The sequence below is a fragment of the Watersipora subatra genome, chromosome 4 (assembly GCF_963576615.1).
Source record: "Watersipora subatra chromosome 4, tzWatSuba1.1, whole genome shotgun sequence".
Classification (NCBI taxonomy): domain Eukaryota; kingdom Metazoa; phylum Bryozoa; class Gymnolaemata; order Cheilostomatida; family Watersiporidae; genus Watersipora; species Watersipora subatra.
In genome coordinates, this window is record NC_088711.1 from 29,927,552 (window position 1) to 29,940,395 (window position 12,844).

The 12,844-nt window shown below is 35.2% G+C and overlaps 1 protein-coding gene across 1 annotated transcript; it reads left to right on the forward strand.

The window, feature by feature from the left end:
* The first annotated feature begins 695 nt into the window (after positions 1 to 695).
* Positions 696 to 10,868, forward strand: LOC137394965 (small ribosomal subunit protein eS6-like). The gene is made up of 5 exons (XM_068081743.1): positions 696 to 847; positions 1,080 to 1,211; positions 5,271 to 5,481; positions 7,098 to 7,256; positions 10,571 to 10,868. Exons 1-5 carry the CDS (start codon positions 842 to 844, stop codon positions 10,813 to 10,815), a joined length of 753 nt encoding a protein of 250 aa, XP_067937844.1. The 5' UTR covers positions 696 to 841; the 3' UTR covers positions 10,816 to 10,868.
* Positions 10,869 to 12,844: the final 1,976 nt, after the last annotated feature.

Here is a 12,844-nt window from a genome sequence, read left to right on the forward strand (position 1 = left end):
TGTTTGCAGTAAAGATAAGATAGACTAATGTCTTCTGTTGCCTTTTCACAATCTTTGTCTCACGAAACGCTAACATAAATAGTTAAACTTAAATGAAATATAATCTTCTTTAGCTCTCAGAATGGTAGCAAAGTAGACAATTGTTTCAATGTGAATTTTATTTGGTTAGAACATAATCACAAATATTCAACAACTTACGTAATACTGCGTTACACACATAAAAGTGCAATCATATTACAACGTATGTAACATATCTTTCATATACACTGTATAAACCAACACAGAATAATTAATGATGTGTTTTTGATAAGATTTTTTTCCGTTTCGTGAGCGTGTTACTATTTCATCTTAACACGACAAAACTACGATAAACAGCTATGTGACTACGTTATGCTAGTTTGATGAAAGATCTCATATTTTTAATTAAATATTTGCTTAAAAAGATGTTTATGTTTTATTTTGTTACAAAAAATAAAAAGATTACAGACTCAATTTCTAACCAACTAAACATTGGCACTTGCTTAAAACCTCGTCGCTTAGTGCCGACAAAACATTTGTATTTCCGGATTAAGCTTCACCTCTACGAAACGACCCAGAAACTGACCAGATTTTGAGCCACTGCTATTATACCTGACCATAATTCAGTGGCCAAATCCTACTGTAAGCGAAATTTATCGAGTAGCATTTGGGCAAGCATTCACCAATCAAACAGCGTTAGTGACGGGCAAATTTTAAACCCGGAAAATACAAAGGCCACCGAAAGTAGGAGAACCACGTTTGGTCTCGCGCAGTGTTTCCTTTTTCTTCGTTTTCTCTACCGAGGAGGCCACAATCAGTCGAAATGAAGGTAAGAAATTAAGTTTTAAGGCGGTATAGGATTTCGAACGTGGCAGAAATATTTCAAAAATTGCTGTAATGAGCATCATACAGTTGTAAAAGGCATAGCATTTTACGAGATGTGCTTTACCGGACCACTGTTTTGTAGATATTTATACTGACTCTGCTTCTAGTTTCGTATATATTATCCTGTTTGTGGGTAATTTGCGTATTCGTGTATTCTAATGTGCCATTAATTTTAGATCAACGTGGCTTATCCAGCCACTGGTTCACAGAAATGCTTCGAGATCGATGATGACCTTAAGCTGCGACACTTTTACGAAAAGCGTATGGCTCAGGAGACTGATGCCGACTCTCTCGGTGAAGAATGGAAGGTAAAGCACGTCGTTCTATGTTTGTATTGGCACTAGTTTCTCGTATCTCAAATAGTTTTATCATACAAGAATGATTTATTAGCATAAAATTCCGATATTTTCTCAACTCTCCCTGGGAACTGTTTTAAGCCGATCAAGTGCGATCATTTTCGTAAGGCTTGTCATCTAATTTGCAATTGAAATTTCAAAGGTATGTTTATATAGCAAATGAGACGGATTCTGTGGAAAAAATAATCAAAGACAAGGGTATACTAATATTTTGTGGTTATTTTATTATGTAGTCATACTTCGACTTATGAGCTTAATGCGTTCCAAGACTGAGCTCGTATGTCAATTTACTCACATGTTGATGCAATTTATCTATATATAGAATAATTAAATATATATTGATTGGTTTCCATACTCTGAAAAAATACAAATTAAACACTCAAAACAAGATATTGTAACAGAAAGAACATGTTGGTTATTGTCCTAACGTACCACATGCTTTCAAAAAGCAACAAATCAAAAATGATGCAAGGAAATGTGATTAATTAAAATGTAAAATTAAATACATACAATAGCAGTTCACGCTAGCATTTGCTAAGGAGGGAGATATGAGTTATCTTTCGTTACAACAGTTGACTTTGATAAATTTGGATTTTATCGAAGTCTTAAAAGACAAACCTAAAAGCAAACTTTCATTTCTAACTTAACGTAATTGAAATTTCTTTGGCATTCACAATTTGAAGTTTCTCGCTGGTTAGCTAATTTTTCTTTTGTTTCGCTTTCCCGACTAGCCGGCCGTTTTAAGATAAAACCTATCTAAGGACTTTAGCCTTTGTCGCCCTTTCAACATGTTGCAATTAGGACGAACACTGGTGTCGTCACAAAGTGTTAATACACGACCACTAGCCAACTTGTCGGAATGTCTATTTTACAGTTTTGATAGATAGCACCGGCCTTTTCACATAGCATCGTTTCAGTTACGCTGTCACCGGCCAATTGTTTATTCAAAATGTCATCAGTGGTCGTGAAGATCACTGCGCCGTTCAGAAACTATGGTTAGTCTTTTTGCGAACAAAATGCCCTGAATATAATCCTTTTGTTTGATAATTGTGGATGTATTTCTGTCGTATTGCTGAGCTAGCTCAATCACGCATACACATTTTGCATATTTTTCAATAATTTTCTGTTTAATATCAATTGTTATCATTTGCTTTTTCTTTGTATTATCTTTCATTTTACTGGCAAACTTTCGGTCTACGCACAGTACGTTTAATTCACATAATTCAACTTCATTTCTGACAGGTACATGAATGTTCGTTTGCATTATTCAATACAGATCTTTTTGATGAAAATGAGCTCTTTATGGCACATGCTTTAAAGATGTGGTTGCGTCAAATTTAAGTTGATTTTTTTAAAAAAAATCTTTTTTTCTCCATCAGTTGATATGTTGTTTGTTGTGTTAGGTGATCTCATTGTCAAGATATTTGAAGATTGAAATCTACAAAAATTGATGGCGGCAAAAACGCTCGGGCCTAAAAGCATGCCCAGGCTTGCCCAAAATGATGTAACGCGTAATACAACCTGTCTCTATCTCTCGTATTCACATTGGCTAATGCGATGAAAGTCTAGTCCTATGCGGCTTTATTGGCATACATTTATTTTGTACTTGCTCATGTTGGCTAGAATAAAATCTTTAATCCAGCTACAGATATATCATTATGTTTCGAACGCCGCAAATAAGGGAAATTGAAAACTTGATATATTAACTTCCTCTAAAAATGTGTAAACATTTGAGTACTGACTACCAATTCTACCAGTCTACGGTGGTTAGGTCGTCGAATTAGCTTATTTCATCACGGCCTTTGTATCAGCTAAGTTCTCTGTGGCTAAACGCACACAAGAAACTAGCTACTAAATAAAATAGGCATGCCTCTATCTTTGGAAATAATATGTTCGAATATTTGGCGAAACCAAGTACATCCCAAAAAGTCGTGTATAGTCCATGTTATCCAGTCATTATTAGTATTAATTTGTAGAATTTTTTAATGGTCCATTCGATTAGTTAATTCACATACAAAACATGGTTTTATGAGTTGACCGAAATAGGGATCACAAAACATCATCAAGTTCGTTGAAATCAATTAACCCACTGATTCTGGTAAAGGATTAATAAAACCATTCTTGCACCTAGTTGGCGGTTTGTGGACTCGGCTGTTTTCACTTAGTAGGGTGAAGCATAAAATTCTTTGAACTTGAAGGTTGACTGGCAGCAAAATTCACATTACAGTTAATTGGTATCAAAAGGTTTTGCATAGGTTTTTGTAATGCATTTGTTATGTGTAAACATCCGTTGTAACCAAAGTTGTTTTTGTGCGTCAAATGAATCAATCGAAATGCAATATAATTTTATAAATATCTACCCCCACAAACGCGTTTGTTTCCAATTATGAAGCAACTATTGGACTGGATTTACTTCGTATTCTGGAGCTTGGTTGTACGACAAATTGTCAATTAATGTAATATCCCTATTCTAACTCCATTTCAATGGCTACAATAGAAAATCACATGTCTTGCCACTAAGCAGTAGGTCGAGCAGACCAAAGCGCTCTAGAAATGAAGTTCCTTTGTACCACTTTTCAGTGGCAATTTCCATGTGCTACTACAATGATAAATATTTATAATATAATTATAAGTTTGTTATATTAGTTATTATATAACCTGCACTAGTTATATTTAAAGAGATCCTAAGGTTATAATCCAGAAAATTCAAGTTTGCGTTTTTATTGCCTAATATGTGTATGAGCACATGTCTTTACTGATTAGAATCTCTAAATGCCACTGCATCGCAAAATCTACAGCGCCATAGGCACTGATATATACAAAGGCAATAGCTTGAATGTCAACATAGTTCACTTTGTCAGCACACCTTGTCCTACTGGGTCAATGTGATCAATGGTTAATAAAAGATATAGGTGTTATTTTGTGGGTTTCGTCCCTTTGAAGGCTAAAGATGATTATTGCAACATCTGGATATAGTTCCACTGATCAATGTGGCCATCACTCAACATGAAAAATTACCTGCTAGCGAGAACGTTCTTCTTACCAGCTTGCAGGTCAACTGTTTGATTTGGATTGTTTTATAGCTGACTAGATGAATGCTCCACGTTGCCTGGACAATTAAAAATTTGCACATAAAATAGCATTTACCATTTTAATTTTTGAACTTCATATCATGAGAAAAGTGTTTTGTACATTTTGAGTAAATTAATAGAAAAAATAGAACTGGAAAGGTTTTCAAATTTTGTTAAACAATTAACTTTCAAACTTCATATCATGAGGAAAATATTTGGGGGATGTCAAATAAAGTAAAAAACCAAATAAAACATTTATAAAAGTGTGTGAATGTAAAATAATTATTACGTAATAGCTAATTTAAGTCTGTTTTGCGATGATTACAATAAAAGATCATTTGATAATGATACAATTTAAACGAATTGAGAAAACTAAATAAAAATCCTGGGGTACGTTGAATTAAAGATAAAAATTCGTGCATGGTGCAACAATGCTGGTACCTATCGACACTGGTACAAATGTAAAAATGAGATATCGGAATGTCTTTGTTTGACCAAATGGAGAGATAATGTAATCTTTAGAGGCTATTCCTACCCGAGATAATACAATTGCCCACGTGAAAAGTATTGGCCTTGACTGCGATTGATGACCCCCTTTAGCCATTGAATCCTACAAAAAACTGGAAATATAGTCATGAGTTTCAATTAATACGTCATTTAGCATGTGAAAGGGTGTATACAGTATATAATAAATAAGAGCGATGAATAGAGTTTTCGTAGACTCGTTGTTAGACAATTGTATGACCATGCTGCAGTTGCAATTCTTTGCGAGTTCAAATCCATGTGAGTGCAAGATTTTAATTCCAAGATTTTAATAGCTATAGCTGGACGTACCAAAGGACATACACAGGCACAAACTTACAGATATATATATATATAGACTTAAAGTATTATTATTATGATAACATCAAAAGTTAACCCATATATTAATCTATTACAGGGCTATGTTGTTCGCATTACTGGGGGCAATGATAAGCAAGGATTTCCCATGAAACAGGGTGTGCTCACACCTGGTCGTGCTCGTTTGTTGCTAAAGAAAGGCCAGAGCTGCTTTAGAGCCCGTAGGAAGGGTGAACGCAAGCGAAAATCTGTAAGAGGATGCATCGTTGATAGTAATTTGTCGGTTCTCAACTTGATCATCCTTAAAAAAGGTATGTTCTTCTATGATTTTATGTCAGTGTTCTAAAAAACAATTTTGGTTACTTTCATTTGCATATTTTCCAACATGGCTTGAAATCGAAGATAGAGTAATTTTCAACAACAAAGGTCTAATATTTATCAAATCGTTGCACTTTTGTAAGTAAATATACCTGAAATTTTGTAATTGGTGCATTAAAATTGTTTGAAGATTTGAACACAGCTGAGTTAAATAACATTTAGCTTACCTCTGAAGATTCAGTAACAATATTGTTTAGTTCCCAAACTAAGTTTTTACATAACCTCATCTCATACATTTGTTTTGATGCAATGTTTAATTGTATGTACCCTACAGGATGAAATTATTCGCAGAATTAAATTTCACGAAGTGTCTTTTCAAGCGTATTCGCGGACCAAATTATTCGTGGATGAACACGTTCGCGAATAAATTAATTCATGAAAGCAGCTAGCAATAAAGTAAAACACTCGCGTGCGTATACCACGTGTTTAGGTTTCTGTTTAGCTAAGAATTTTATGGCGGTCATGCTAAGCTATAAATTTTTGCATCCATGATAGGTTTTCATGAATGTTCATCGATTTGGAGGCCTTTGGTGAACCAACAACTTGTGGTAAGTTATGAGTTCTTCAGCATAAAGAACTGTAGAAGATTTTTTTTCGATGATGATGCCGTGTCGAATTCCAAATAACCTGTGACAACCTTGTAAAGAAGATTTTGTGAAGAAGTGTGATGCATTGGCAATAGACTTAACTCGGTTCCGCTGAAAATTTTAAAAGAGTTTGGAACTCAACTACGTTTGCTAACTCTGCCTAGCAGATGGTTTTTAATTTGAGATAGTAGTTATTCTCCCTAGTGTTGAAAATGAAACTAATTATTCACTGGTTTTAATAATTCACAGATTTGACTGCACAAACTCGCGAATTATTAAACCCATCGAATATTTTCATCCTGTAGAGTGGTACTTATGGAAGGTGTTTGTAGGTTTTTAACTGGAATGAGTTGCTGATATTTTTCCAAGAATATTTGTCTTAGTCTGCAAAACCATTCACATAGTAGATCAACTATGTTTGTGGTTGTTTGACAGTACTGTTTATGTAATATTTAAACAGGTTTGGTAAAATCAAATGTGTAGTTTAGGTCATATTTAAGATACTCACTCAATCTTTGGCGATAGTTATACAAAACACAGTCAAACCACAAGGGTGGCTCACTTCTATGGGCAAAATTTTGGACATGATATAAAATGTTAACAAATATTGGTTTCAACATATAAAATGGTTTTCAACACGCAACATAAAATTCTGTGGAGCGTAAAAGTTTTATAAGTAAAAGGTTGATGAAAATTTGAAGTTGAGCATAAAAAAATGGTCATGGTCATGCATAAGCGTTCTGGCTGATTGTAAATTTATCTTTTGTCTGGGTGCGTGCATAGGTCAAGGTCATGCATAAGCTTTCTGGTTGATTATAAATTTTTCACCAAGAAGCTGATTAAAATAAATAGCTGTCCTGTAATTTTTTCCAAAAAATCCCTAGACTTTGCTACCGTTTTCTGCTCCTCTGGATAAGCTTTAATCATGTCATTTGTTGTCATAATTATATCGAACATTATAGGAGAAAATGAAATTCCTGGACTCACAGACAAAACCCAACCAAGACGTCTTGGTCCTAAGAGAGCTTCTAAAATTAGGAAACTCTTCAACTTGTCAAAGGATGATGATGTTCGACAGTATGTGATCAAGCGTGCATTGCCGCTAAAAGATGGCCAAGATCGTATGTATTTCTCACAATTCTCAAGTACCACATTTTACGTTGATGTTAGTTTCAAGTTAAGATGTTTTGGTACTGCTGTTTTCTTGTAAACATTTTCGTCATTTCTTTTAAGGCCTCAAACAAATTTGCTGTTATCTCATTTTAAGTTATTGTTCTTTACGTGAAGACATTTAGAACTGTTTAACAAGCCATCTATCACAAGTGAAACCTACTAATCCAAACTTGCTCATCGTTTCCACATGAATTAAATACCGCCTATAAGCCAATTATAGGCTGCAAAATGTTTTTACCAAATTTAGGAGTCTAGCTTATTCGCACATATTTTTGACTAAAACGAAATGGCATGCTAACTCAATTTCAACTACTGTAACTTGAACCATGCTAAGCATGTGGCTGGTAGCCTTTACAGACAGTATGTTTTGTACAGTAGCGATGACATGCATTTGAAAAATTCTGTATGTAAAAGTTCATTGGAAAAAAAATGCAACGATACCGGTGCATGTAGCCTTTTTCTGTCCAGCTTTTGTTCTCGCAGTAAAAGAGTGCACAATCGCTGGAAGCAGCTCTTGTTTGATAATACCATGCTATGACTGCAATTTCAGTCATGGTTGGTTGATCATACACATGATCGCTAGCGTTTTGAAAGATCGCATGTAGTTTGAAAGACTTTACTCTGAAAAATGTCTGATTTACCCATTAGAGGAAACTAATGTCTTACACTGCTTCATCAATAATGGTTATCATTATCATTTACTCTTTCGCTGCCAAATACTTTTTTAGCGAGATAATTGAATATTCAGTAAGACCAAATACAGTGAAACTTGGATAACTCCAACTTCACGAGACTGTGCGAAAGTGTTCAAGTTATCAGAGCACTGTCACAAGTACATGTATTTATCAGTAAATACATGTACATATACAAACTATATATAAATCAAAAGCATAGATTGCTTGTTGCAAGTTAGACTCTCTCATGTAAAGTTTTAAAAATTGTTATCAGAAAGTAAAGATATTTTTCTTTCGCTTGAGATTTGTTTGTTGTTTTGATTGGTGATATGATAGCAAAGACATTCTTATGTTAAAATCGACAAAATTTTATCGCGGTTAAAACGCGCTCAGAAAAAATACATATTTTTCTCCTGCGCGTTTTAACCAAGATTAACTTTGCCGATTTTACTTCACGTTTATCCGAAAGTCACGTCACTTTTCCTTGCTTTCGAAGGGTCATCGCAAAGAGGATGTTTGGTAAAATTTGATTTTTTGCAAACTCAAAGAAAACTCGTTAATGAAAATATTTTGCCAATGATGATAATAGCGACGCCTAACCACCAAAAGTTGATTGTTTTTCTCTATGGCCTGGAATAAAGTGATAACAGTCTCGGTAACTGTCGGGCAAAAAACTTCTAGTTAATGATATCAAGTTTTAGTTATCTAAAGCACTTTATCACTGCGTGGGAACGGACCAAACAATTCCGTTCGAGCTAACCATGTGTTCGAGCTATCGAGGGCCAGTTATCCTAGTTTGGCTGTATTTGACATTGGAGCATACATACTAGTGCTGCACGATATCTTTGTATGTACATTTGATTATTAGGCCTCTAAATGTATCGAAAAATATCGAACATTGGAGTTGTCTTCTTTCAATATACACTGTTAGACTTAAACATGAATAATATTAATTAATATTGGTTGAAAAAAACCGGAGTTGTCCCCTCTTTACAATAAGGAGAATGGCAACTCCAGTTTTGCAAAATAAAATAAGCCGATATTTCGATAAAATATCGGCTTCGGTATTCTTATCGATTTGAAAACTAACCCAATATAAAATCACCCACTGAAATATATTGTCACATCGAATTATATCGCTTTATCGCGCAGCACTTATAATGTACATACCGTAAAATCTCTATTTGTTCGTCAAGAACAACAATTAATATAACCTACTGGACGAAATTATTCGCGGAGTTTAATTCCGTAAGAATTGTCATTTCATGCATATTCACAGATAAAGACATCTGCGGATAAAGATATTGGTGAACAACATAATCCGTGAATGCGGCTAGCAATAGAGTAAAAACTTCACATGCTTATACCACGTGAATAGGTTTCTATTTAGCTGAGAAATTTATATCGATCATGCTAAGCTATATCTAAGCTATCATGGTAAGCTATAAATTCCTGACTGAATCTAGAGGTTTTCATGAATATTCATTGATTTGGAGGCCTTTGGCGAACGAACCACTTGCGATAAGTTATGAGTTTTTTCAACGTGAAGAACTGCAGAAGAGATTATGCGAAGATGGTGCCATTACGAATACATGTAACTTGTGAAGACCTTGAATAGCTTTGTAAAGAAGTGTGATACGTTGGCAATGGGCTTAACTCAAAGTCCTGGCGATGATTTTAAAAGAGTTTGGAATTCAGCTTAGCCTGTCTTGACAAACTGTTGTTTGTGCAGAGTTGTCCCTCCGTTGAGCGGGCGAGCAAAACAACTGCTTGTCACAAGATGCACTGCACCTGATGCATCAGCTGCACTTAAAGGGAGTTGTTCTATTCCGTCTATGCAGTTGAAGCATCATACTTGTAAGGCCAGCGGCACACTTTTGGCACATTAGCATGACTTGACCTCTTAACATTTTGTGGAATTAGCGATGGTAGTTGTATGAGAGAGATTTTGTGAGCCACAGATCCCAAAATCAAACGGGCTTACTTTGACAATGATTCGATATGCGAGTATAGTTCTGGGCTACAGAACATTTGTATTTACATGTGGCTTGCACATTGGATGGAAATTCTGGATGGTTAGTTAGGAACATCGTTAGCTTGCTATACTAGTAGTCAGTGTCGTATAGGGAATATACGTATACGACGCTGCTAGTACTTACGAGTCTGATGCTTCAACTGCATAGATGGAAGAGAACAACTCCCTTTAAGTGCAGCTGATGCATCAGGTGCATCTTGTGACAAGCTTTTGTTTTGCTCGCCCGCACGACAGCGCGGGGGGGTCAACTAAAATAACAACAGTTTGTCAAGACAGGCTAAACTGAGCTGTGTTTACTAACCCTGCTTTTTATTTGAGGTAGTAGTTATTCTCCCTTGTGTTAAAAATAAAACTAATTCTTCCCGGATTTTAATGATTCGCAAAATTGACAGTACACAAATTATTAAATCCATCGAATAATTTCATCCTGTAGGGTAGCTTGGAAAACCACATTAGTCAGGCCTAGCTTGTTGGGACTGGATGAATATGTTGCTGTCTGACTTATTATACAAAGCGTTAAATAAATTGATCATTCATTTTTGTTTTTTTATAGCGAAAAAGCAGAAATACAAATCACCTAAGATTCAGCGACTCATAACACCGATGGTACTTCAGCGCAAGCGTCATAGACGCTCCTTAAAGAAAAGGAGACAAGAAAAGAACAGAGAAGCAGAATCGGCATATGCCAAGATTCTTGCTCAGCGGGTTAAAGAAGCAAAAGAGAGGAAAAACGAGCGGCGTAGATCATCAAGCATGCGCCGATCTGCTCTTCGTTTGTCACAATCTAGTGAAAAATGATTTGTTATCGTTTTGGTAAAATAGACATGAAAATACATGCATTGGTCTTGTGACTTCTTTACAGATTTTCCAGGTTGGATAGGAATTTATGCCTCCTCTTTCATGAAGCTCAGAAACTAAAAAAGTTGAAATCATCACTACTTGAGTTGTTATATGTATAGTGAAATTTACTTGTAATAATCAGTGCACGTCTTGAAAGTTTATAGATACATACGTATACAAAATGGAGATGCGATCAGTTGATTTGCATACCCATTTAGTCTTTTTCGTTCCTTTTTTGTCATATACTGATGATCTTGGATATGGGGGTTGTCATTGTGTTTGCCTCTGCTACAAAAAGGTGAGAACAAAATTATTCTCTTGATAACATGTCAATCGACTGTTCTTACATGGTTGATGACAATATTCCACATTTTTTGTAGTTTTGGCTTTTCTTAAATGTAAATACATCTTAGTCAAGTTTTTTTTATATTCTTGCATAATCCGCACCTTCCTTTGTAGTAAATTATGCCTTCGATTGGATCAGCCAGACGCTCAATTGAAGTAACCAGAAGTTTGAAAACACTCATGAAGGTAATGATTATAACTTGGGAGTACAACTAGTCTTCAATTTACTGGAGGAGTATTTAAAAGTGGTATCGGTTTTTACCCATACAAATAATCTGTCATTAGCCACGCATTGGCATGATGGGGCTTAGTGTGTGGGGAAAATCAAATTACACCTGAGCTGAGGTGAACTTGCAAAACTTTACCTTTGACAGGTGGTAATACACCTTTTTTGTTGCATAAAAACTTCATTCGGACTCTACAGAATAACTGTAAAACCTCTAAATGTCACCTTCAACTGACCGCTACCCTGAGAGAAGAGTTAATAAATAGACCACCACCCTGACATTATTTGATCTTTTTGAGCCCATAATGTTATCTGATCAGTAGGAAAGTGTCCATAAAATCGTATTAATACTGAATCGTTTATATCAATAATTTTTTTGTTGTCCAATTCCAAAGCTTTTCATTATTTGTTGTTTAAACTTCAAAAGTAAACCCATAGCAATAATCAATAACAGTCTCAGACTAGAAGTAGCTCTCTGATTAATCTGGTCTTGCTACTTCGAAGTAGCTTACATATATAAAAAAACGGCTTAAATTTACGATGGTCCGTGAACCTTCAAAGCAACGCTATAGAAATAATTACTCTTTCAAGCTAATAGTAGTTCATTGTTTGACGCGGTCCTGATACTTCAAAGGACATGCATATAAAACAGGTTTGCAAGTTCTGTACCGAAAGTTACACGTTTAGCGAGCAAACTTAATGTGTTGCATTAGTGCTAAATGTTGTGATTTGAGTTCTGCGTCTTTAAGCAGATCTCCTATTTGTCGTAATACAAGCTGTCAGGTAACTGCTGTTAAATTTTGGTGGTACTAGGGACTAGCATATAATCATATCTTTATTTCACCTTCCCTTTATTTCACCTTCCCTATATTTCACCTTCCCTTTATTTCACCTTCCCTTTATTTCACCTTCCCTTTATTTCACCTTCCCTTTATTTCACCTTCCCTTTATTTCACCTTCCCTTTATTTCACCTTCCCTTTATTTCACCTTCCCTTTATTTCACCTTCCCTTTATTTCACCTTCCCTTTATTTCACCTTCCCTTTATTTCACCTTCCCTTTATTTCACCTTTTCTTTATTTCACCTTCCCTTTATTTCACCTTCCCTTTATTTCACCTTCCCTTTATTTCACCTTCCCTTTATTTCATCTTCCCTTTATTTCACCTTCCCTTTATTTCACCTTCCCTTTATTTCATCTTCCCTTTATTTCATCTTCCCTTTATTTCACCTTCCCTTTATTTCATTTTCCCTTTATTTCATTTTTCCTTTATTTCATCTTTTCTTTATTTCATCTTCCCTTTATTTCACCTTCCCTTTATTTCACCTTCCCTTTATTTCACCTTCCCTTTATTTCATCTTCCCTTTATTTCACCTTCCCTTTATCTCACCTTCCCTTTATTTCACCTTCCCTTTATT